We start from the raw sequence: 24,994 nt of genomic DNA, 5'->3' as shown, positions 1-24,994 counted from the left end.
CGTGACACACGTGATCAACATCGGGCTCTGGCCCGTTACAGTATCCGTACTTCCTATTCCTGGGTGGCTTTCAATTCAGTAGGCTTAGACGGCTTTACAGTACTTGATTCTGCGCGAATTGTTACGGAAGCGTTCTGGGCGGACACTAACCAAGAAGACCATAAAAAATCACTAATATCCGCAGTTGCGGATACCGCCCAGAGTCCGGTATATATAGTATGGTATCGCAATATTGTTCGGCCACGCCGTAACACGAATACTGTTGATAAAGTAGATATTGAAGAGGGGAATGCTCACGGTAGTCTGATCTCACCAGACAGGTCGAGTCATAGAGGAACCAAACCAAACCCACAAGCACGCAAGTCCTGAAATCCTCCAAGGTAATCGTGAGATCCGATGTCAGGTACCAAAGGCAGGAATCAAAAAGAGTGTGACATTGCAAGTGTAAGGAATCCGACTGTAAAGACTGTCCAGAATCCTCCGTCCAAACTGTTGATCAAGTGTGATGATGATCCATCCCGCAAGCTAGGTCCCAGTTAACCTTTCTCGACGGTAAGGCTCTCAGGCATCTCCTACTACCGAACATCCGCCGTTAAGTACATGCAACCAAATCCCCCACTACAATATTTACGTTGTGCAATTCCAGGCGAATATGATATTACGCAGCGTTACTGCGTAGCTCTTTCAGACCTTATATGTAGAACCGCGTGATGGCTGGTGCGCTCCTTTGACAGTGTTGTAGTGTATTGATATATGTATACACAGGCTAGATTATCGTTTCAGCTACGTGCTGATTAAACACCTAGGAAATAGGGTCTGCCCATCATATAATTACTCGATAGCCACCCTAAATGTAATATTAAGCTAAATAACCACGTAAGTCACGAATAGACGCGTGAATGAAGTCTAGAGAGGGAGTGCTGGTGAAGGCAAAACAGGACCGTGGTGCGGGGGGTTCAACCTGGGTTCAACTCCCTAAATGAAGTTGAACCCCTGGCCTTAATTTAATCCGGGACTGCTGGCTTATCAAGCACCGACGCGTGATAACTTATCGCCCCACTCCCGCTCGCTGGCATAATCGCGTAAACAGACACCAACAGTGCCAAGTCAACATTATCGATAACTTTGTTAATCGACGCGTCACATTTACAATTCAATGCCGCTTCCACATGAACGGCAGAGGATGTAGCATGTCAAGAGGCCTACAGATTAGCCAGTTGCTGTTGCAACATCGCACCCTTTTTGATACATGATAAGTAATGTCCTAAACGGGCCTGAACCCGGCGATAGGTATGATTGATGATTCGGCCTAGAGCGAGACTCCCATTATACAGTCTACCTCTGCAGTGACGAGTAGTATCCGTGCCAATCGAATGAGTTCCGAAGCGGGCCGACGTCTTAACACGAGGGGATTGTCACAGCGCAAGTCACATGTGGTGACTCAAGACGATTCACGGTCGAATCGACCCCGCGCCGCCTTAGGGTAACAACCCTTAAGGTGTTATGTGGGACTGTGGGGATTCGGTACGCGGGAACCTCCATGTATATATTGTGGAAACTAGTGGAGTCTACCCGGACCCCAAGATTCAGTCTTTGAAATCAGACCCCATAGACTTGAACTCTCTGCCTAGCCAACAGGTTCTCTGTCCTGCGATACAGACACCCTAACAGGGATGCTGGAGAGGATTAGAGACAACCACAGCCTGCAGATACCTTACATACCTGTCGCAAAGTGAAAATAGACCCCGCTACCGATGCTGCGGATAGGAAACTGACAGCGTCCGAATCGACCGGCCATCGACCCGCGTCGTGTACCCCGGCGGTTCCTGCACCTTTCTCCCCCTTCTGCATCAGCAACATGGCCATAGGCGAGATGGCAGCGATATGTCGTGCATGTGACTCGCGCGGGGAGCATTCTGTACAGGTCTCAAGACATGCAGCCAAGCAGTCAGCAGCTTCCCGCCTGAGGACAAACCATTAGACAAGCAGTACTCACCAATTTTGATCATTCCGTCTAAACCGAGGAGAATCTCATTGCATGGTAGAGATTGATGCGCGAGTCCAAAGTTGCCAAGGAACTCTAAGCCAGCCAGTATCTGTGGGTGATCAGCAAGAATGCCACATATAAGCCCTAGAACTGATGCAGACCTGAGCGAGAATTGCACCCAGCTCCAGCTCCGAAGGGAAGATAGTGGAGGTCACAAGGTGTCCGAGTGAGAGTGGAAAGTCCTCCACGAATGCGTAGACAAATGAAGCATCCAGATAGCACTCCCGGGAGGAGAGGATGTTGGAGTGGTGGACATATTCGAATCGTGCAATAGGCCGTTCGGCATTCCTGGCAGGATAGCGTCGGATCGCCTGCAGCCGCGATGGGCGGAGCGATGCTCAGCAATGATCACTGGGCCTGCGATATCGCAGTTCATGATCGGCCAGTACGTGTCCCATGGCACTCTTGCCCCACGAGCAGCACTGTTGAGATGTTGGGCAACTGGCAAAGAACGGGGAGAAGCAACGCCTTTGGAGAGCCTCTGATAGCTTTCCTTACTGGGTTGCTGATTGAGTGTTGCTTGTCCGGTCGGTCCAGAAGTTCGCTACCATCCATGTGATGACCGGACTGTGGGCAGGCAAGAAGCCCTTGCTGGCTCTGTACCTTTTTGTGTGCGATTCGTGAGTGGTGTTCAGACATGGCATGATGCACCATGCTGTGATTCAGCCGTCGGGTGTTCTGACAAGCCGATGTGAGCACTGATAGCTCCAACCCAGATGGTGCCCTTCTATGTACTACCTCCCGCGAATACCGTCGATATCTACCCATCATCACTGGTGGAGCTTGCAGTGCCAAGAAATTAAGACTACCAAATCGTTGGTCAGGTCAGCGAAACAAGAACGTAGCGTTGATTTTGATCATTTTTCCAGCGAGGGCCAACCATTTTCTACTGGTGAGTATTGACCCAAGTGGACAACTCGTTTCCGAAGCCTTATTTAACTTTTATATAGTCCTCTACCGGCTTCTGTTGAGCCGAACTCTGTACCTATTAGTATGATGAAGACAAAATGGATCCACCAGAGACTGGCATCCTTGGGGTCAGATCGCTCTCACCAGGAGACAGTGTTTCAATATCGACTGGCAAATCTTTGTGCAGTTCTGAAAAGGAATTCCAAGACGGTCAAATGAAGTGCTACAGGGTCTACTCTGGGAGCCTCTCACCAATTGTTTATATTGGAGAAATTCATTAAACAGAATGCTCACTTTTGAATAGCTTTGGATATATTGTGGGGCGAAAAGAATGCAATATCTATATCGGCCCTGGCCAGCCGTTTTCACCGCAGAAGCATTTTCAATTTACGCCTCTTACAGCATGGATCGAAATCAGATTCACCACCTTCACACTGAGATTCTTTCCCAATGTCTCTTTTAAACTGCGCTATACCTATTACAGTTAACCGACCCTCGAACCCCTTTCTTGGCGATATTCCCATACGGCTGTAAAAAAGCAGCTTAAATGTAGCATCCGTAATAATCTGGTATGGTCTCGAGGGCTTCGAGAACGTTGATAATGCAAATAAGGCAAACAGAAAACATGCAGTATCAGGAATACGGGTGTGGCCCTACTGTGATGCCCAGGTTCACCTTCTATACTGCCCCGCTGCGGGGCAGCAAAAGTAGGTAAATCTTAAAAAGCTTCCCTTTTCCTATGTTTCTCAAATTCCCACCCTAAATTCAAATAATCCTAAACTTGTATAGTAAGTGCTGTATATCCCGAACGACTTCAATCTTATCGTTAACTAATACGAAAAATGTGGTTTAGAAGTCAAAATCAGGATATACTCTTACAAAGCCTTTAGTTAACCTTCAAAGAAAATCATGGATTAACGATCTTTGGACCGTTAATTATACGAGGCTTCTGAGCGGGAGAATTCGGAAATTGCTAGAGCACTCCTAGACCAAGGAGCAAATCCTAATGCTGGAGGGTTCTCCTGGTATGGCTGCGCACTTTAGGCGGCTGCTCGACGCACGAGCGTGGAGCTAGTGCAGTTGCTCCTAGATCGAGGCGCAGATATAAATATAGCTGGCAGCTATTATGGTAGCGTATTGCTAGGAGCCGCGTAGTATGGAAATACAGAGATAGTGATCTTGTTGATGAATGCCGGTGCGAACCTGAACGAACGTGGGTAATATGGCACTGCACTAGCTGTAGCGCGGGACAAACGATTTGGAGATGTGGTGAAAATTCTCGAAAAGGCTGGTGCGGCCGAGTGGCGACCAGATGCAAGGGCTATTGATTCAAGTTTCTTTCCCTAGCACTAGTGACAACCTTTTTCTTTCTAATATATAGTACTTGTTACGACTTATACTTCATATTTTTATTAAGTAGTTTACTTCCGCCTTATCTACTTGTGACTATCTATATTTCACAAGTAGTATATAAACATAATTCTGTAGGCTGTCAAAAATCCCTTACTATATTATATCACTACCTTTTTTTATTATGCTATACAGTTCAAGCCCTTGATCGGTTAAAACTCTCGACCTTTAGACAGACTTATAACAAGTTCAGAAACAATAATACGTAACATTAGCCTACTTGCTCTTTTCGATTTTACCGTTCCGAACCAAGGCATGATCTAAAATACGAGAGTAACTATATATAGTCAATCTGGACATATCTTAGAAGAGTTGAAAGAACAACTCTGTTGTCTCTAATATTGAAGGCAAACCTGAACGTGTCTGTATATGCTTGAGCATGATAATACTTGAATAGAAAGTAGCGAATATCGTCGCCAAGTAGGATATGGTCATATGAGCGAACTGGAAAATGACGTCATTCTATATTAACAGTCATGGTCCATGAATTGATCTTTCAATACGATCCAGCCCATGAAACCAGAACTAACTATATATAGCTTAGCGTGCTCGAAAGCGGGCCCTTGGGAAATAATCTCTGTGTTCAAATGATGAAACTGATTTCGATCCATGCTATACAAGTACTAGAATCTCTCCGCAACAAATGTATAGTCTTCAAATGCACTCCATGAACGGCCCACCACAATGGCCGCCTTCCCAGATCGTCGGTGTGGTTGACATCTATATGAGGGTTACCTAGTAGCAATGAAACAATCTCGTCGTGCCCAGCCGCAGCAGCGAATGTAAGCGCTGACCATTCTTGTGGTCCCCGGTCGTTGACTGACACTCGGTCTCCCTGGCCTAAGAGAAGGCGAACGATCGACACATGTTGCCCTATTATAGCCACCTGGAGAGGGCTAGTTCCCGTAGGGCCCATTTGATTGACATCAATCACATTCCAGCGCAAGAGCTCCCTGACGAGATTCAGGTTCCCTAAACGACATGCATCCCACATTGGAGAAACCGCAGCTCCAGTCACCGGGATAGAAAAATTAGGATGGCATAGGACGTGTTTCACAATGCTTTCGCGGCCCCTCCGAACCGCAAGTGTCAACGGAGTTACTGAGTCCTGATCGCCGCAGAAGTCTACATCTAACCTCTGCAGAATGACGCACACCAAATCATCGTCGTGCCCCTCCGCAGCGTACCAAAGAGGGGTTCGACGGCTAATATCTCGAGTATTAATATCGACGTTGGCAGAGTCAAGTAAGGAAAGGACTGCCTGGCCGGACTTATCGCAGCAGGTTTGCTTTGCAGCCAAAAGAAGCGGAGTTTCACCCTCTGCGTTGCGGCAATTGACGTCGATACGTGCATGGCGCACCAGGATCTGAATTGCTACAGCATTGGCCCTGCGTGCAGCCAAGTGCAGTAACGTCTGGCCACAGATATTGGTGATGTTCGCATCTGTCCGATCATCCATGAGTAGAAGCTGCAGGTTATAAAATTCACCAGACATAAGTGCGTGCATGGCCGGTGTCATTCCCCGGGAGTCCTGGCGGTTGATGTCGATCGTGGGGAAACGGAGTAATTGCTCCACCACACCAAGGTCGCCCCTTTCCCGCTGCAAGAGAAAGAAGTTTAAGGTAAGGGAAGACTGAATGATTGGGATTGATTGTAGGTTGCTGCAACAGCAAATCAATGGCCGCTTTATCGCGTCGTTCGGCTGCCACGCAGAGTGCCGTAAGCCCCCTATATGTGGCATTAACATCTGGCCTGGTGAGTGCCATGATCTCCGAAGCAATATCCACCCTTCCATGAGCTACAGCACGCCATAAGGCTGGTTGTCTGCTGCTCTGGGATTGTTGAAATAGCGCGTCGTGAAATAACCGAGAAGCTGCGCGACATACGAGACAAAGATTCAGGATCTCGCCCCTGCCGAGGTATTAGCAAATCCAGAATAGAAGTTCTGTTGATAGTTGCAACAACATGTTGAAGAGCTGGTGGTACAGCTTGAAGAAGACTAGATTTTCAGAAATGAGGGTATGCATTTGGGTTGATGTGTTATATAGACTTGTGGACATTTTCTACTTCCATCGCAGTGCCCGCTTGCTCCTGGGCGCTTAGTGAAAGCTGCCGGGATCTCAAGGCGGTGCAATTGAAACGAATTAGGGTAGTGACTTACACACACACACACATTACTGCACAGTACCGTTGGATGTTTACTAAACCTCGCCTGAGAGTCTCAAGCGTATTCTGTACTCGAAAGTTTTTATCGATGCCTTTCACCTCTTACCCATGGCTGTAAATGCATAAAGCTGCTTCGAGGCTTGATCCTCAGCTCGCTTTCAGCTTTGCCTCAGTCTCCCCTCTATCTTCCCTTCTTTCCTTCGGCCAAGGGATTACTTACCAATCAACAATGTGTCAACACTAGCTGGTAACTTGCCCTTCCAAATGCCAGTTACAGCAAGATTGTTTACTAGAAAGTTACCGGAAATGCTTTTTTCTTCATGGTCGGACATCCTCGGCGACCTTATTGAGGAGGACTGGCCTCGCGCTCCGCTTATCTGCATTGGTGACTCCTTGAATCCGAAGGACCTCCCCGTTGCAATGCAAGTATACAGCTACCCTCTCATCTCCACCAAACTCAATACAACTCCTAGCGAACTACGGTTCGATATAATCGAGCGAGACTTTGAGTGGTAGTCTTACATGGAGGTCAACGGAGATCACGCGGAGCAGGAATCGACTTCAGTCGTCCCTGGAAGGGCCACTTGTTCGGAAAATCAAGTGCTGAGGAACTTCACTACCCATGAATATGTCCTTGGATCCAAGATCAAATATGAAATAACCATCGGTCATCTCGTTCTCATGCGAATTTGTTGGTCGACTGATACCTTGACGGATATCCAACGTGGTGCATATCTGGCTAGCGGCAGATAGGCAGGCCACAAGTTTGATATTGTTGATAACGAGATGCTCAGAAACTTGAAGTCGGGAGAATGGCAGGACGTTTCACAGGATGTCTGGGATGAGGTGGAGTTTCTGTAGTCGAACAATTTCGGCGAAGACTGGGAAAATGAATGGAGGCATAGAAATATCCTGGGTAAATAGGTGTAAGGAATACCATTGGAATTCGTCTGAAAATATTTTCTCAATGACCGTCAATGTTGTGCTAAGATAATATAGCCCAAGTGTTTGATAGTTTTGTCTCCATAGCTTAGATAGGTTCCTTCGCCTCTAGGGAACTTAGCCTCATAATCCCTCTCTCTTATCTTCTTCGTCCCCTAGATTCTAACACCAAGGAAATATAGACGGTAGCGTGTGGCAGTCTTGCAGCATGGGTGCCGAAATCACGTGAGAACGATCGATTTCTATTGGGACGCAGTGAAGTGGACCATATAGTGCACCAATGGAAATCACAACAGGTCTAAATTACAGATCTCCTGTTTTCTGTTTATAACGCAATATACACAGAACGCGGATTTCTCAGGAAATCTGATAACCCCTACTACTCCTGACTCTAGATAGCTCCTCTCGGACATGCCTGGAACTAACGCTCGCGACTCTTCAAGTTAGACCAATTCTAGCTTCATATTTTTGCAAAACCGCCATTGGCTCGATCTCCTAGCAGTCCCAACTTCGCCCAGATCCAGCGCCTTTTGAAACCCTTCTCTATTGCTCCATGCTCTTTTAGATATGCGGCTATGGCTGATTGATCTCCTGGCCCAAATTGTATGACCCACGTCAGGGGTGTTGCGAACATGTCATCCGTCTGATTCACTTTGGCACCACTTTGCACCAGAATTATGGCTGCGTTTAGTGCACCGTACTCAGCGGCCCACGAGAGGGGCGTTCGCTTGTTTCCATCAGGATCATTTTGCGATGCACCCTCCCGTAATAAAAATCGAAGCATTTCCGTGCAGTTCCCCATTGCGGCATAATGCATAAGAGACCTTTGGAAGGGCCCCCGAAGGCTAGACACACGAGTCATACCGATGTGACTCTGGGCACGGTCAAGAAAAGCAACAGTATCTGGGTCTGAATGGATCTCTCTAAGAGCACCCAGAAGATGGAATTCGCGGTCAATGGTCTTCTTAGAGGAATGCGAAAGCTTTGGAGGGGACATTGACATTGTTGCCAAACCGTATGCAAAAGCATTGAATGGTGGTTTCATGCGCATAAATAGACGATGCTTGCTTTGAGGCGGGCCCACTCACCTGCCCTGGGCCATAATTAGATATCATCGTCTTCGCCTTTAAATGAGGTCAGGCTACGAGTGGAAGTACATGTGGGTCGTCCGGGAAATAGTAATTAATGGCCATCAATAAATTGCGTCTACGCGGCCGCATCCACATCATAGTATCTAGTCATTTGGGATAGCAGGGCTAGACTTTTCCGCTAGCTCCTCGTGTTAGGATATATATAAGAGAGCGCTGCACTGAGCAACGCATGCTGAGCAACCGGCACGTTGATGTATCACCGTACTTCACCGTCGAGATGAATTCAAATCAGGATTTTCGTGCCTCGCGTGTCTGGAATACAGACAAACCTAATTGGAAGGGCATGCTGAGTCAGAACTCTGCTCCACGTGTGGTCATAGAGGCAGAAGGTCGTCATGCCTCGCAAGCTATAGGGCTGAATCACCGCGTATCACACTATGCGATTCACCAAGTATCCGAGGATCCCTGGCAGACATACGAGCCCATCGTGGGGGTTTTCCAAGGGCACCGCCTATGCCTTGCCCGTCGAATAACTAAGAAGACCGAGTTCGTGAACATTCAGCAATGGGTGAACCAGAACGGCCCAGTGGCCCCACTGATTGAAACAATGAGCCAAAGCTCCCACCCGAGTTTCTTGAGCCTGCTTGAATGTTACTATCATGGAGATGATGCATTCTTAGTATGGGAACCCGTGGAGATCTCAGTCAATCACATCTTGGCTTCACAATGTCCGATCACAGAAGCTGAAATTGCCGCGATCGTCAAGCCAGTAAGTTGAGCTCTGACACTGGATAAGGATCATGACTAAGGTCTGGCAGGTCTTGGTGGGGATCAAGTATCTCTGTGATCGAGGAAAAGCGTTGGCTGCTCTGACCGCTGAATCCATCCTCCTCACTCCGTCAGGTCAAGTCAAGATTGGTAAGTGCCGGTGGGGAAATTCGGCCGCTTCTTGGAAGAATGTTGCGCTAACACGGGCCCGACAGCAAATCTGGAACACAGCTGTGAGATCACAGCTCCAGAAATGGACGCAGCGAGCATCAAGCTTTTTTCGTTAGCGGACATTGTCGAACGGCTAATGAAAAAGAATCCCCCCCCGTTTCCATGGAGCGACGCTATACAGGAACTCCCTAGAGCACTAAGGAGTCTTAACGCGGAACAGCTATCTCATGTGAGTCATATACACTCCACATCAGGAGCGGTTGCTAAATAGCCTCAGAGTCCGTATCTTCAGCTGCCAGTGGCAAATGGGGAATTAAAAGCTCTCGTGAATGTCGCCAATAAGACCGCTTGCCATAGAGTCGAATTTTTCGACCGTACCGGACGAGACTGAGTCGGCGTTTTCATTAAGTTCTGGAATGCACGAGGAAGAGACAGTGATAAAGTTAGTGTATTCTCTTCGAACTGTAAATGCGTACAATCGCTGGAAGACCGGATGGCTTTTTTTTTCACCTTTAGCGTCTCATTGCACACAAGGCAAGATAGATCGAATACCGACAGATCGCATAAGAACTTCATGTCCTTCGATATTAGGGGCTGTTATGCTTCCTAAACTTATGGTTCTCAGTTACTTAGAAGTATTTGACAAAATCCCACCGTTTCTGATCACAGCCCTTTGGCTAGGGAGTGGGCCTTACAAAGCACGCTCTAGAAGACCCCGCCGTTACGATGGAACGGACCGTCGAGACACAAGATGATGGCAAAGTCGTTCTTGTCGATGTGATCGCTGATCTAGTTCGAAGTCTCGGGAGAGTTGATAAGAAGTGAAGTTCGAGCACACTGTATAGGTTATAATCGCCCTGAGGGGGTTTTCGAGATCGCTTTCTCAAAGCGATCTGAGATCCGATTCTTGCGAATAACCATTTTCCAGAGTCAGGACCACTGGCTGGATCCTGGAGATTCACAGGCTCCAGGGAGCTGTACTTTGGTCCCTAGGATCACCTGAAGGTTTCCCAGCGGCCCTTATCAAGCCCCAGGCGTCTTTGGTGCGTCCCTGGAAACCATCCAAGCCCTCCTAGGAGCTTTGTTTATTAATAGGATCTTTACAGTCGTACGCCGAGCCCCGTTTACTGCACACCAATTCTCATGACTCTATATCGATTGCTATATAAGGCCGCTTACACCACCAGCGAGTATTCAACCGACGATACAGCACTTTTTATATAACTCCACCCCCACTACACTATGTCGCAAGATCATGCCTGGATCTCTGCTACCGAATGCGGCCCCCTTGTTCTCAAGTTCAACGTCAAATATCGCAACAGCCATCTCCATCTAGCGGCTAAAGCCAATATTTGCGCTCTTACACAGGATTTACTGCTGTACGGCGCCAATATTAACGCCTTCTTCCGGGGGAAAACTGCCTTGATGAGAGCGATCAAGTATTCGTCGAGGGAGGTGATTAAACTTCTACTGAATCAGCCAGATTTGAAAGTTAACCTCCAAAACCGGGCACAGGAGAGTGCTTTGTGGTATGCTGTCAAATAGGGGACCTATGCGTCCGTAGAGAGCGTGTTAAAGCGGCCCGGGCTTAACGTAAACATCCGATATGAACAAGGCCGAACCCCGCTTCACCTAGTAGTTTTCGGGGGCCGAATTAGAGTGGCAAAATTGCTGTTATCTCATGGAGAAGACCGAGATATCAAGGATCATCACGGCTACTCACCAAGAGACTGGGCCTGCCACGCAAACAAGGCCTCGATGATAGAGGTGATGTCGGTCGATCCGGCTTGCCTATCAGCCTTCGACCGGCATAACTTGGACAGCGATGACCTATCACTACATCAGGCTATGGCCCATGGGTCTCTGAATGCCGTCAAGCTACTCCTCGGGCAGAAGAACCTCGATCTCGAGAGGTATGATCAGAATGGTGACACGCCGCTTCATCTTGCAGTCCGGATGAAACCCCTGGAGCTCGTTGATCTGCTTCTTGGCCATCCACGTATCAACGCGAATTCTACCAACAGGGATGGCAATACGCCGCTGTGGGTGGCTTCACGCTCGCAGTTCGCGGAAATCACCAGAAGGTTTCCCGGGCACAAAGACGTGGACATTAACTTCGTCGGTAGTCGCGGCAAGTATGGGGATTCCTCGAGCTCTCTACATCACGCCGTATGGAGAATGGATACGTCAATTTCACAGGCCTGCCTTGCGACACCAGGGGTGGACGTGAATATTCTAGCTGGACGGCGATCTCCTTTGCAAGTCGCTGTGCAATTGGGACGAATTGATGCTTTGAAGATGCTTCTCAACTTCCGCGGCATTAACATCAATCCGAGAGGCGGAGATCCACCTCTATGTTAGGCAGTGGAAAAAGGAGCGCTTGAAGGGGTTCAACTGCTCGTGAGGCAAAGTGAGCAGTTACTAGTCAATGAGCGCACCTGTATGACTAGGGATACTGCCCTATGTATCGCCGCGCGTGACGGGAATCTGGAGATTGTGAGGGCACTATTACTGCACCGTCATCTCAATCCCAACTTGGGAATCAATTGGTTAGAGCATCCGTTGTTTCTCGCAGCCAAGCGAGGAAATCTCCAAGGGGTCAACGCACTGCTTGAGGATAGGAGGCTGGCCGCGCCCTCCATAAACAATACCGTGCGCTGGATAGAACCAGGTTTAGTGAAAAGTGCTATTCAGAAGGAGATCGATCGCACAGATAGATTTTATAGAGACGTAAGAGCACTAACCACGGAGAGGTGCTTTTCTAATTCTAGCATTTCTCCGCCCGCAGAGACGTGGTCAATGTACTATAGAAGTTCATCTTCTTAATGAAGCACCGACATTCCTCGACACCGTAAACCCAGAAGCAACCATCTCAGTAATTGACGAAAAGCGTTGGCTGCTCCGACCACCAACTCCATGACCCTCACGCCGCTAAGCCCAGCCAGGGTAGATGGGCTGATATTTAGAAAACTCCGTGGCTCCTGGAAGAAGATTCCGGTGGCAATATATTTCTTACAGTAAATACAGAACAAGGCCGTGGGATTACCGCCCAAGATTGCCCGTCATGAGCACGAAGTGGTAGCCGCAGGCCAACATTGACGGCCGGCTGATTGGAAAAGCCGGTCGAGCTGACGTGAACTCCAACAATAATACGCCTTTAAATGATCTTATTCCAGCAGAATCTCTTTGCATAACGTGGGTATCTTCATGGAGACCGTCCTACATCTCCTAAGCATCGGTATTCCTTGGTTCAACAGAAGTTGGCAAGCGTAGGACTCTGATTTCAGTCACAGTCAAGATAGCTGCGAGAGTATCGGAAATATTCGATAAACCATCCATCTCACCACCTCGAACCATCTGAACTTTCATACATTCTGGCTTAAAAGAGGAGAAGGGCCAGTCCATGGTTGAGATCATCGAGGATGTTGATGGAGAGCGCAGTTCCCCCACCTAGAGGGGCCCGGCCCTAGGAACCGAAGGGTTTGAGTTTCTTCACATCCATTCTGTAGAAAAAAATCATCTATGACATCATATTTGTCGATAACAGAGACGTTATTTAAAGAGAGTCTTATCCTCCATACAGCTTTCCCTCTCAATTTCTTCCTTACTTCTTCACCAACAATGGAAGCTCAGTTTTCTCATGCCAGAGAGCTTACCAGAGCATTGCAATTTGCTCTCTGGCTTGGAGACTATTATCCCAGTTCGGGAATGGAATTCGCACCGAATAGCAACGCACTGGAACCGGCATTTCAATTTGAAGCGCCGAAAGACCCTGAACATCTAGGTAGGAGTCTTCACTAGTTCGGAAACGACGAGAGAAAACTGATAAGAACTTTTGAATCTACAAAGAAGCTACAGAATATCCCCAAACCTGCCAAGTCTGCAGCAAACTGACACCGACAAAATACCGGGCAAACAGCCGACTCAAAGAATGAGCCGGACGTGTCTCCGTCCGGATTTTGTATGAACGCTAGATTCCGACGGGAGCAACGTGATGGATTTCCCCAGGTTTACGGATACTGATCTTTTCTTCAATGAATTCAGTGATACACTAAATTGAAGGGCATGCGGTCCCGAGCAATTCGTGTCCACAGACTATAAATGTGTGTTGCTCGTTGCTCGTTGCTCCGCAAGACCATCTAGTCTCAGTGATTTGTTAGAAGCCTCCTCTATAAAGTCACTCTATCTTATTCCATTCTTATCCTCCTGAAGGACACCTCGCAGCTTGAAGAACTTGTAAAATATCAGCAAGGCAAAGAAAACGCAAAATGTAAGACCGGTGATTACTGTTGTGATAATTGACATCACAGACCAGTGACCGCCACGGGACGTATAGACGTTAATAAGGGTAGTGAGCAGCCCTGCCGCCGCATTAAGCATAGCTGGCCTTTTTGTGGTGAGCATCGCTGGTTCCGTTATGTTGCATCGCTGGACCACTTACATAAAAAGTTTGTTGATGAGCCACGTATAGCAGTTTCGAATTTTGCGAACTCGTATCAAGAAGTACATTGCTGTGATTGCACCTACAAAAAACAAGCAGGCAATAGCGAGCAAAGGCGGATTTTGTATGGTATGCATCACGACCTGGCCTGCCTTGTTGTTGCTTAGGGCGTCTTCAACCTGACTCGATTTTTGTAATGACGCGAAGGTGCCTGGTACGACGAGATACCCCGCCAGTAAAGCCCAGTTCGCCGCGCTAACTCTAATATTGTATCCAGTTTCCATTTGGGCCTCGTCCTTGAGCATTTTCACGTACTCTGTATCTTGGGCGCTGTTAACGGTGTTAGATCTTTCAACTATACTCATATCATCCCGCGTTTCTTCCTTTGGCGGCTCGGTCCGTCGTCGTGAGAGGCTGGGCGAGCTAGACTCATGACTGGAGGCCATGGCTTGCATGGTGTTTTCGGGCAAGGACAGCTGACGTTAAAGTCCTTCTCTGCGAGAGCCCATGAATGACAGAGTTCTTCTTATGTTTACATGCCCTGCAGGCTGTCCTTATAGTACAATGAAATTGATTATGCTCAAAGACCTATCCGGCTTATCCTTTGCAAATTTCGAGGCGCATAAACATGAGGGCCACAGATATCAGTTCCGCACATCTGGACTCGGCTTTGCATCATACATCACAAACTGCGGCTAGTGACCTCAATTAGTCTTGCCGGTAGTGGCTGGTGCGGTGTGCGGGTCGTCGAGGATATTACCGTCTCACCTCCCCTAGGGGATTATATAAATGCTAGAAGCCAAAGCACGTCCCAACCTGTCGCTCTCTGTATTAGAGAAGTCGCCCACCGGACCCAATGGCAGCTTGGCTGGACCTAGTTGCTGGTGCCGGAGAGCGGTCCCTGGTGGACACGGGCCGGTTTGATGCCATCGTTCAAGAAATGAGTTACCCGCAAGAGCAATATCCATCCGTCATCTATTTTGCTGGCAATGGCATGCGTATGCATGCTCTCCGAGGTCTATTTCCTCGGAACAACGTCACGCGCAGAGGGCCATCTGGCCTTGTCCGGCTACACATCAGTACTTCCACAGCACACACGGCAGCGCCGACAATTCTACTCGAGAGTAACCCCTTTAGTCTGCATGGCTTAGGCGACACAGCGTGGCTCAAAGGCTGTGCTGCAGACTTTCAAAGATATGCCTTGCCTAGAGGGCAAAACACTCGCACTCTCGCCGAGGCCCAACAGGACATTATCACAAACTGCATCTTCCCTTGGACCCACATCCTCTGTCTGTTTGTGAGTTCTGGGAGTGAGATCCAGCGAGCTCGCAGTTTGCTTGATCAGCCGCCCCCAGCGTTAACGGTGGGCGGCCGACGTGTACCACAGTTGATGCGTGTGGTGATTGTCTTGACCCAGGACCCCAATGGCGCGAACGAAGCCATCCCGCAAACCTGTCTTCAGTTCTCCCACCCTCACGTGAGCATGCTAGACCTTCGAAGCCGCGAGGGTCTGTCAGATGCGGTAGCTTTTGAGCCGTTACGGCTTCTGCTCTTGGACGAGGTTCAGGTTGTCAAGAAAGCACAGAAGACCGACAGCTTAGAGTTCTCAGCCATTCACCTCCAGGCGCTCTGGCATGAAACACTGCGACTGTACAATCATGCACAAGGCGGGTGTCCTCCCGTTCTTGACTGTCTGTTGTTTGCGAGGGCAGGTCGAGCGCCAAACACAGCCATCGGAGAGTGTCTTGGTGAGTTCTTAAGCCAGGCGCGAGATGTCGCCTGCTCAGCAAGTCAGGCAGCCGAGTTCATCGCCTCTGCATTGTTAATGGATGCCTACCCCCCCGAGATGCATCGTAAGGCCCTAATCCGCAGCCCATTCCCGCTGAACGCTGACACACTGGATAGCTTTCCACCCGGAGTTAGTGTTCAACGCTCTCTATCGGGAGTCATGTCATGAGAGCTCGGCCACCCATCTGTATGTGGATTGCAAAAGTGTCCTTTATCAGTTCATTCACGCATTTGCTGGCCTGACTCCAATTACCACCGCCGCCGCTGCACGACGGAAGCGCTTGAGGGATTTTTATCGACAATGGGCCGGACTCCGATCCACGAAAGTTTGCTTTCTCTGCATGTGCCGGCGATCAGAACATGTAATGCCATGTAGACACACAATCTGCGATAATTGTGTCGTGATATTCGGCATAAAGAGTTCTTCCGCGGAATATCATACCGATCTCTCTCGGTGTCCTATCTGCGGGGATAGATTTATGCTGACGATTCGCCGTCTTCCGCCCACTAAAGGGCCCGTCATCTTCAGTCTAGACGGCGGAGGGGTTCGTGGCTTGATCCAGCTAGGTCTCTTGCGAGCAATTGAAAATCGACTGGAAGGAATGTCGATTACGGAGGTCCCGGATTACTGCAACGGCACCAGCGTTGGTGTGTAGATTTTGTTTGCGAGCTTTTGATAGCCCCCCTCACGCCAGTGGATATAAACTGACAAACAGACAGGTGCACTATCAGCTATAGATCTGTTTCTTAATAATGCTTCCGTGGAAGAAAGCTTCGCCAAATTCCCCAGCTTTGCTCGAATGATCTTCCGTCCTTCCTCCACGACAGCTCCCCTTCTCCGCGGGATCAGTATCATCAGATGGACGCTGCAGATACTAAGAGGCGGTTGGTATAACAGTTCTGAACTAGAGTCCGTTCTTCAGAAAGCCGTTGATCCAAATCGCTGTATTTTCGACGTTCCGACTGCAAATTTTGCCGGTTGCCGGGTGGCCGTGGTCGCGAGCCGGACGTCAGACGGGAAGGCTTGCGTCCTGGCCAACTATCGTGGCCTAGGCCAACGGCAAGCTGACGCGGCATATATCTTCTTTATTCCTCAATCCGAATCAGAGAATCCACCTCTTGTAGATGTGTGAGTAGCTGCCGCTCTCACCGGATAGGACGTGGTCCATAGCTCAGCTAACATTGGATTAGAGCGCAGTGCAGCGTTGCGGCCCCCTTGTGCGTACTGCTTTGACTGAATTTTGGGCCTCTTGGTGGAAGTACGTGCTGACGGATTACAGTTTCTTCCGAACTAAGTCCCTTCCTGGCCTTGGCACCCTGCAAGACGGCGGTGTTCGGGCAAACAATCCCCTCGCTATTGCTCTGAAAGAATCGACGATCATCTGGCCCTCAACCAAAAAACCGGACCTGGCCCTCTCAGTGGGAACAGGGTATGCCTCTGATCCTCACGAGCATGTGCAGGGCACACCCGGTGTGTTCATGGAAGGCGCTCTGTCGCGCATGATTCGAGCAACGATCTTTTCGCCCTGCATGGACGGCCATCAAGGCTTCCATGAAGCTCTCAACTACCTTACTGAGTACAACCAGCCCGATGTCTTCCGCCTGGACCATGCGCTATGTGGACAAGTCCCACGCCTCGATGATGTGGACAGCTTGACCGAGATGTCCGGGTTGCCGTTCACCGTGGCGGATGAGCTCGTCCGCGCGCTCTTAGCCACCACCTTCTTCTTTGAATTAGACGAAATTCCTATCCACAAAAGAGGGATCTTTCACTGTCGCGGGTCTATCCTCTGCGCAAGAAGGCAAGTTCAAACAATCTTACGGTGCGTTGGAAAGGAATTCCCTGATGCCACTTTGCGCATTTCATCGTGCCATAACCTCGGCCGTGTGGCCGAGAATGACGGGTGTGGCATCTGTGGGTATTACCGTAAGAAGGTTACGTTTACCGTGAACAGCCTCGCGGAAGAGTTTTGTATTGAATTGTCTAGCGGCAGCTCGCACCAACGGATTGGCGGGTTCCCCAAATCAGTTCAACAGATCACCCAGGAGCAGCAGGTATATGCTCCTTTCGGCCGTGTCGACCATCTCAGTGCTTCTTGGCCTCCTAGGCGAAGCTGTTACTGTTTCAATGGGAAGAAGAGATCCATTAGTTTTTCTAAACCAAAATTTGAACAAAAAAAGCGTCGCTTGTGATTGGCTTCGCTGGTCGAAGGGGAGTTGATGAGCGACTGACACTGAGCGAAGCCTTGCCTTTTTTGATTTGTGCTCAAAGGCGAACAAGTCTGGACAATTTCTTAGGCATTCTACCCCGAAAATTATGAGGACGGCGCTCAATCGAAATTGCTCATGCCTCTAGATTAATTGAACGTACTGAGCTACTACCGTCCGAGAAAACTTGTCTAGATATGGGAAAGCCACATTTACAGGGAAAGTCTTCCTTTGCCACGAACGGTTTCTTTTTCGTACTCGAAACCTGCCCCACCCTTATTAAGACGAAGCATTGCTTCCACTCATGACTTGTATGTTTATAACTTAGCCGAGTTAAGGACAGAGCCATTCTGATCACAGGCAGAGATATAAAACGTGTACATTCACGGGTAAGCTGGTTTCGAGATACCCCTTGAGTATTTTACAGTTGATTTGGACCAGAATCTAGTCCGGGCCGGATGGTAATGTAGGTGTAAAAATTGGCCGGGTCTCTTTTTGTGTGGACGTGGGTGGGCCTCAACTTCTGGTAATAGTGCCTTTCTGACTCGTGGCTGCATGGTTTCATGGTGGCGAAGCCGCTCGAGTCGCCCTAAAGGAATAAATACAAATAAGCCGTCGGGTTGCGCACTATATTAACCTAGGATGGCATCCGCGACGCCGTCTATAATATATTGTGACTGGAACTGCGACCATGAATAGTAGCGCTGACGATGCCTCGAGTATATACAGTCGGCCACCTGACGTTCCAAAGCGTGCGCTCACATGGGATCTGATTCCAATCATTCTTCCGATACGCCATGACCTCCCGGAGATTAATTCGCTGGACCACCAGATTGCAGTGGCGAACGGATCTACAATGGCTCTAGAGACGACTCGCACGCGGATGCAGAATACCAAAGCCAGAAATCCGCTCTCACTCGCAGAGCTGAAGGCCGAGAAGCTGCGCCAGCGAGATCAGCAGGAGACCGAGAATCAGTTTTACCGCTCATGCTTTGAAAACCTAGGCGAGCTCTTATCTGATGTATTGGCCGTAGCGCATATGCTCGAGCTAGGGGCTAGTGGACTTGGCCAGAGCAGCATTCGAGAAATCATTGTTCGACTCCGCGCTGCTCTGGATAAATCGCGCGTGCGAGATGCCCAAGCGGAGCAGGAATGGAAGCGACAATGGAGCATCTCGCGGATCTGGAGGCCGGCGGAACGGTGGCTTTAGATGTGCATGTGTGGAATGTTAGACAGGGACGACATCCTAGTTGACTTCAGATTAAACTGACCAGATTCGTTATTACTCCACCCGTGGGTTTAGTTATACTTCGGCATCTAAAGCTTGCCTTTGTAGATCTTCTTGATATTCAAATCTACGGTTTTCAGTGTCTAGTCATAGCTCCACCTAAGGAAATGTTTGAACACGGAGGCATAAGTCTTTACCTTATGTAATATTACTCTTCTCACGGTCACCGAAAGCCTTGATTTAGACTTATTCATGTGCTAAGAATGACAGGTCTGTAAATAATTTGCGTTTTTCTACCCAAGTTCCCGAAGGTGATTGTCCATCCTGGCTAGTAAATTGAAAGAAACATCGAAACATCTTACAATAGACCTGCCTAATAGTTCACTGCAGTAAGCTGTGCGGATTTGGTCAAAAACCGCAACTTTCGACTGAGAGCCGAGAGCCGAGTGGTTCTGAAGCTCGTGCACAGTAGCATGGTGAATACGTGAGATGAAAGCCTCAATTTCTTGATCGCTGTGCAGATTCCGCTCTCCCTCCCTGCAAAAATAGCTCTTCTTGTGCATAAATCTTTATACAGGATAGGGAAGATTTGAAGGGATTCTCTATGGCCTAGGAGTGTCGAATAAACTAGGCAGTACGGTGAGTCTCAGCTAACGAGTGACGATACCTGGCTTCTATTGAGTGTAAATGGAAAGCCATCAAGTTCCTGCGGTTCCCGGCAGGCCAAGGCATGTATTAATATTTGTATTTCTCCGGTACTTAAACAGCGCTACGCTGACACAGAGAGCCCCGTTTATTTTGCCCGGTCGGCAATCTACCATATCTACCATGAGTCAAGGGTCTACCTGGATCTGGCTAATGATGATGGTGATTGTCGTATGAAATCGCTCCCTAGCGTGGTGATAAAGCTTGCTAATCGTCACTAGTGTGCTGGTCTGGCTATCCGGCCTCCAGGAGATCGGAACATTGCTTCCTACTCTGTTAGAGCGTTCCCGGCCAGTCTGGGCATTCCTATTGATGGTAAACAGATGCAATCACCGAAAGATGCTCACCGCACACTCAGAGTGCCAGGTTAGCCACTCCACATTTGGGATGGAGTACATACTAATGAGATTCAGAGCATGCGCCGCATCTCACAGCCCACCAACGGGTGCGTATCCGGCATCCTCGGGCTCACCGTTTCATAGATTATTGAAACCTCGTAATGCTGGATTGGATTCAGTAGGTTCGAGCTTCACAATCCATTGGACTTGATTGGTTTTAGATTCCTTACGAATATGCCACCAGTACTACTCGCTCCTCCGTTCGAATGAGCAGGGACAAGAAGAAAGCCTAGGCGAAGGTACGGCAGGATACCACCAATAAGCCTGGCCGAACCTGTCGCATTCTATCCACGCCTCTTCCAATTCCATATTTTTGCATGTTAGTCATCCCAAGTGGGTGGCACAAAACAGAAAAGGGCGGGTGTAGCAAACAGGTTCATTTTGACCAAAGGGCCCCGAGCTGCTGTATAACCAGAGCATTGTATGCTAAGTCTGAATGCTCCAGTATATTAAGCCTCTAGTTATACTACCTGTTAGACATAGGGATCATAGGCAAAGGGCCACTTAGCTAGATCGTTAAGACCCCGTCCAGCACTCTGTTTAACCTACATACATACCCATTGGAAAGATCTAGTTTCCATAGATGGTTCTTACATTCATGGGATGAAAGACAACAGGGGATTATTTATATGCCGGAACCGATCTACCTCTATCCTAGTAGGTCTTGGCATTAGTGGTAAGGGAAAAAATGTAAGAATAGGCAGCGTCACTAATTACGGAAGCACTCTAACATTTCCCGTATGCCACCCACACAATATCTTGCCTATAAGACATTTCGGGATTCCCTCAAAAGGGTTATAAGACGAGTCCTGTGATATCCAAAGGGCGAAACGAGTTGACCTAACTTTATGTACACTTTGGCGGTTACACTGCTGACCGCATGCCAATGTTGGACCAATAATGAGATTCAATCCTGGAAACACCCCCGGCATCTGCTAAGCACTATACAATATTCGGAACGGATCATTTAATTCCGAGATAACTGAATCAATTTCTACATGACCATTTGGAAACGGCGATTCAGATACAAGAATATGGCGCTCCAGATAGCATCGCTGGATTCTGAAGCGGGTATGTTGCGCGGCTCTTCGTCTGGCTCTTCCGCTTCATCGAGGAAATCCAACGGCGTTCTGTGGACAGGAGGCTGGTCTCTTTCGCTCTGTGGGCAATACCTGACTGTCAGTCTGGCATGTTTTGGAGTTTATGATATGCCTTACCATTTCCTGCGGAGTGGGAGCGGGCAAATCGGGATGAGAATGGTAAGTGAAGACCCGACCGTCGGGCGCCTCCATAATCAACCAGCTCTTGATCGAATATAGGCGCCAGAAGTCATTGTGGCGTCGCAGAAGATTATTGCGCCGCTTGCGAAGCTGCTCTTTCTGCACACGACTGGATTTGGAAGCCATGGGGTTCCGGTCGGAGCCGAAATCCCAACTGCACTGCTTGAATGCTGATTCTCTCATGACTTTATACGAAATGGCGGCAACTGGACTATACAGCTGGAGTACTGTATCCAGAATCGGTTGGCGAAGACCATATCCACCTCTGCTTCGACAGACACTTGAAAGCAGTGTTGGCCCATCCACCGACAACCCCGCGGTAAAGCGGGTCGACCGCCCTCAACTTTGATATCCTTCGATTTCTCGTGAATAATTTTTCAATACGGCATTCGCAGCTGTGAGAAGCATGCAATAATCTTGACGTGATAATATAGCGCTGCATCATATTCCAACCTGTTCCTTAGCTGCTAGGATGAGTATTCTACGCGTGTTATGTACATCGACTATAAAGAGCCCCACTGAGAGGACTGGTGAGGTCAGCACATGTTTCCTTTGGACAAGTGCAGCATGTATCTGGATTCAAAATCGGTTATCTCATTGCAAGTTTCCCGGACTCGGTCAGTTGCTCTCTCGAGACAGGCAAGAAGGGACATTGTTATACTAATCTCCTTTTCTCAAGATACCACCTGCAAGAAGGATCTCGTTCGTCTCGCGGCCCAGAAGAGACCCCACAATCATCAATCGGATCAAGAGTCTCCCAGCTTGCAGCTCTTATTAGCATAACGACATCCCAGAGCCCCTTGCCTTCCGACAAAACAAATGAGCCGTCAGGCCGCAGCTCATTTCTCTTCGGAGACATTGACCAGGAAGCGACAGACACTGTGTCCAATTACTTTTCGACAACGTCTGTCTCTACAGTCAACAGTTCTCTTTCAGCATCGACAGCTATTGAGATAGATGGACAAAGCGGTCAGAGTCTTAGCGACGGCATATCACCGTGGGAAACGTCTGCCGCTTCCATGTTAGATTATGAAACGAAGAATGACACGGCAAATGACACATTACTCGGCATCATTAGCACCTATACCAGTGCAGATACTCTGCTACCCCCATATATGGACACGACGATTCGACCCACAGTAATGACGGATCTTCCCTCGGAAACTAGTGCGAGGCATTTCACATCTGCAGTGTACGATACGATGCGCGATCCATCACATTCCCACCTTCATCTCACCCCCTCCACAGGTTCGTCTCTGATCAAAGTGCCTGGGCACCCCGGAACAGAAACAACAAGCATGCCCAACTCGTGGATCAATTCAGTCTCTTCAAGCCTCATAACAACAGAGACAGCTACTGGGATGGAAGTTCCCGACGTCGGCGGGACGGAGACTGTGTCACAGACCGCAAACCCTTCCAGCCCGGCGGGATATGATCCCACCATGTGTAATACCCGCGCATCGCAAACGATACCAGGAAAGTCTCTAGGAGCAGCTTTAGGCGCAGTATCGGGTGCAGGTTTCCTCTTTGCCATAGTATATATTCTACAGCCCTTTATTTATGCGTATTTTGTGAAGTTTCAGGATAAGACGCGATCTACTGCTTCGAATGAAGTTAAATCGCACGAGGAGGAGTCTAACTCAACTTACTATCGAAGCGAAAAAGAAATATCGCGGTTCTCAATCGATAGTTAAGAGCCGGACTATGGCGTGATTCAATCTCTCCTACCAAGACCTCAAAAAATTGTGGCAAGGTGGAGTTATTATGTTAATTTTTCTTGTCTGGGGTCGCATGTTAATAAATCCGCAAAACGTAAACGCAATAAAGCTCACGCACACCACCTAATAGCCCATCACCGCTCGATCCCACAGAAATCCAACACTTTATTTAGACCACCGAGTGAGATAGTACAGTGCGGTTAAAGTGTACCCTTGTCTCAGCTTATTTCTGCCTCATCTTCCGGCTATTTCTACTTGACCACGACTGAAAACTTTTGTCACAGCTACTTGATACGTGTGCACTAGATGACTGGCGACTTTATCTAGGATTCAACACTCATTACCTCCACAAGAGCATTTAATATCCTTGCTTGCCCGACTGCAGCCTTATGAGGATTTCACTGCGTACCTAATTGATCCAAAAACTGGGTAGCATGGAGCTTCCCTTGTGTGCGGGGGGGCCGAACTGTTCGGCAGATATATCTGGGCTTGCCCGTTCAGAGAACGAAGAATCAGGCCTATTATCTGGACAGTGCATCGAGGATATCAATGAAAGGTCCACCAAACACATGAGACTATTCCCTTCTCCTGACAAGGCCCTTCTGCTGGCAAAGGATACTGGTATCGTCAGTGCAAAAGCATCATTGGACCCCTTGCCAGCAGTTATTTGCCCTCTCACGACGAGCCAGACCATTGAGAGCCGGCCAAGGTTGACACCCAAAGCGATCTTAGCACTGAGTTCAGGGTTAGGACAACACAACACCGCTTCGGGAGACCCGTCACCAAACATCCCCGCTTCGAGGAGGAATTTGGTTGCCGAGCATAGAAGCCATCGAATCCTGAAAGGGGCCATGAACAAACTCGTGCCAAAGGCATTCAAGGTGCAGACTAAGGGTCACCACGCCAACAAAGCAGGGTCTCGCATATTGGGCGGGACGCGAAGACTCGCTCAGCACGTCATTCGACACATGCTACAGCATCAGCGTGGAAGTGGAACCTCTCTTGCAGAGAGATTTCGCAACTCAGAACTTTTTATTGTGACGCGGGGCCACCCTAAATACCAAAAATGGTTACGTGCAGCTCCTCTTCTTGTTGGGCTCCTCCCGGACAACATACAGAATGGCTTGACGTCAACAGAGGGCAGAGCCTTGTTGGAATTCGGCGTCCTAGTGGCGGAGAAATGGGTATCAAGAGCTTCAAGTATTTGAATGAGGTTCATCCAATGATTGAATCACTTAGAGTTTCTTTTGGCGAAACCTTTTGGCAGACCTTCGTGTTCCAGTATAGTCAAGACAAGTATAGTACTGTGGAGTTCCTACTGTAACACACCGTTAGGCTCTAGCTTATGCCCTGAAACGAACGTAGTGAGAAAAGTGAAGTAATCAGCGTGCACGTGTGCGTGTGCTCCCTGAATTGCTAAATATTGTATTTAAATCTTCTGTTGGATAGGCATATGCACAAAAAAAGAATGGCCAGGATGGCCATAAATCAACAAGTAAAACACCCTCATATCGTTGGATCACTTTAGCAACTGTCCTGCTCTTAGGCCTCATCCTCCCCAAGCTGTTGAGGCCCCTCCTGGTATGATTGTACGATCTCCCACAACCTATCACGGATCTGCTGATCAGAGAAGTCATGGTTACCATAGAGCAAGTACCATACTTCTGGGCAAAGGGCAGTCGGGATTGTCCGACAGCGGAATTTATACCGAGTGCATTCGCTGC

General features: G+C 48.6%; 9 protein-coding genes across 9 annotated transcripts; 6 read left to right on the top strand and 3 right to left on the bottom strand.

Annotated features, from left to right (window-relative positions):
* Positions 1-1,664: 1,664 nt before the first annotated feature.
* On the bottom strand, positions 1,665-8,477 carry POX_f07367 (uncharacterized protein; the record flags this gene model as incomplete). Its single annotated transcript, XM_050116172.1, has 7 exons — positions 1,665-1,676; positions 1,723-1,916; positions 1,997-2,096; positions 2,149-2,335; positions 5,047-5,966; positions 6,253-6,277; positions 8,089-8,477. 7 exons carry the CDS (start codon positions 8,475-8,477, stop codon positions 1,665-1,667), a joined length of 1,827 nt encoding a protein of 608 aa, XP_049966311.1.
* Positions 8,478-8,794: 317 nt separating this feature from the next.
* On the top strand, positions 8,795-10,329 carry POX_f07366 (uncharacterized protein; the record flags this gene model as incomplete). The annotated part of the gene is made up of 4 exons (XM_050116171.1): positions 8,795-9,334; positions 9,384-9,483; positions 9,549-9,733; positions 10,186-10,329. 4 exons carry the CDS (start codon positions 8,795-8,797, stop codon positions 10,327-10,329), a joined length of 969 nt encoding a protein of 322 aa, XP_049966310.1.
* A 417-nt stretch (positions 10,330-10,746) lies between these two features.
* POX_f07365 (uncharacterized protein) lies at positions 10,747-11,865 on the top strand (the record flags this gene model as incomplete). Its single annotated transcript, XM_050116170.1, has 2 exons — positions 10,747-10,995; positions 11,050-11,865. The coding sequence occupies 2 exons, from the start codon at positions 10,747-10,749 to the stop codon at positions 11,863-11,865; spliced, it is 1,065 nt and encodes a 354-aa protein (XP_049966309.1).
* Positions 11,866-13,686: 1,821 nt separating this feature from the next.
* POX_f07364 (uncharacterized protein) lies at positions 13,687-14,400 on the bottom strand (the record flags this gene model as incomplete). The annotated part of the gene is made up of 2 exons (XM_050116169.1): positions 13,687-13,891; positions 13,946-14,400. 2 exons carry the CDS (start codon positions 14,398-14,400, stop codon positions 13,687-13,689), a joined length of 660 nt encoding a protein of 219 aa, XP_049966308.1.
* A 401-nt stretch (positions 14,401-14,801) lies between these two features.
* POX_f07363 (uncharacterized protein) lies at positions 14,802-17,883 on the top strand (the record flags this gene model as incomplete). Its single annotated transcript, XM_050116168.1, has 7 exons — positions 14,802-15,798; positions 15,851-16,095; positions 16,153-16,381; positions 16,454-16,862; positions 16,925-16,951; positions 17,014-17,788; positions 17,842-17,883. 7 exons carry the CDS (start codon positions 14,802-14,804, stop codon positions 17,881-17,883), a joined length of 2,724 nt encoding a protein of 907 aa, XP_049966307.1.
* Positions 17,884-18,632: 749 nt separating this feature from the next.
* On the top strand, positions 18,633-19,151 carry POX_f07362 (uncharacterized protein; the record flags this gene model as incomplete). The annotated part of the gene is made up of 1 exon (XM_050116167.1): positions 18,633-19,151. One exon carries the CDS (start codon positions 18,633-18,635, stop codon positions 19,149-19,151), a length of 519 nt encoding a protein of 172 aa, XP_049966306.1.
* Positions 19,152-21,266: 2,115 nt separating this feature from the next.
* On the bottom strand, positions 21,267-21,678 carry POX_f07361 (uncharacterized protein; the record flags this gene model as incomplete). The annotated part of the gene is made up of 2 exons (XM_050116166.1): positions 21,267-21,431; positions 21,490-21,678. The coding sequence occupies 2 exons, from the start codon at positions 21,676-21,678 to the stop codon at positions 21,267-21,269; spliced, it is 354 nt and encodes a 117-aa protein (XP_049966305.1).
* Positions 21,679-22,119: 441 nt separating this feature from the next.
* Positions 22,120-23,246, top strand: POX_f07360 (uncharacterized protein; the record flags this gene model as incomplete). Its single annotated transcript, XM_050116165.1, has 2 exons — positions 22,120-22,169; positions 22,232-23,246. The coding sequence occupies 2 exons, from the start codon at positions 22,120-22,122 to the stop codon at positions 23,244-23,246; spliced, it is 1,065 nt and encodes a 354-aa protein (XP_049966304.1).
* A 458-nt stretch (positions 23,247-23,704) lies between these two features.
* POX_f07359 (uncharacterized protein) lies at positions 23,705-24,478 on the top strand (the record flags this gene model as incomplete). The annotated part of the gene is made up of 1 exon (XM_050116164.1): positions 23,705-24,478. One exon carries the CDS (start codon positions 23,705-23,707, stop codon positions 24,476-24,478), a length of 774 nt encoding a protein of 257 aa, XP_049966303.1.
* Positions 24,479-24,994: the final 516 nt, after the last annotated feature.

This window comes from Penicillium oxalicum, chromosome VI (assembly GCF_001723175.1).
Source record: "Penicillium oxalicum strain HP7-1 chromosome VI, whole genome shotgun sequence".
In the NCBI taxonomy this organism is placed as follows: domain Eukaryota; kingdom Fungi; phylum Ascomycota; class Eurotiomycetes; order Eurotiales; family Aspergillaceae; genus Penicillium; species Penicillium oxalicum.
This window is presented reverse-complemented; position numbering and strand designations above follow the sequence as displayed.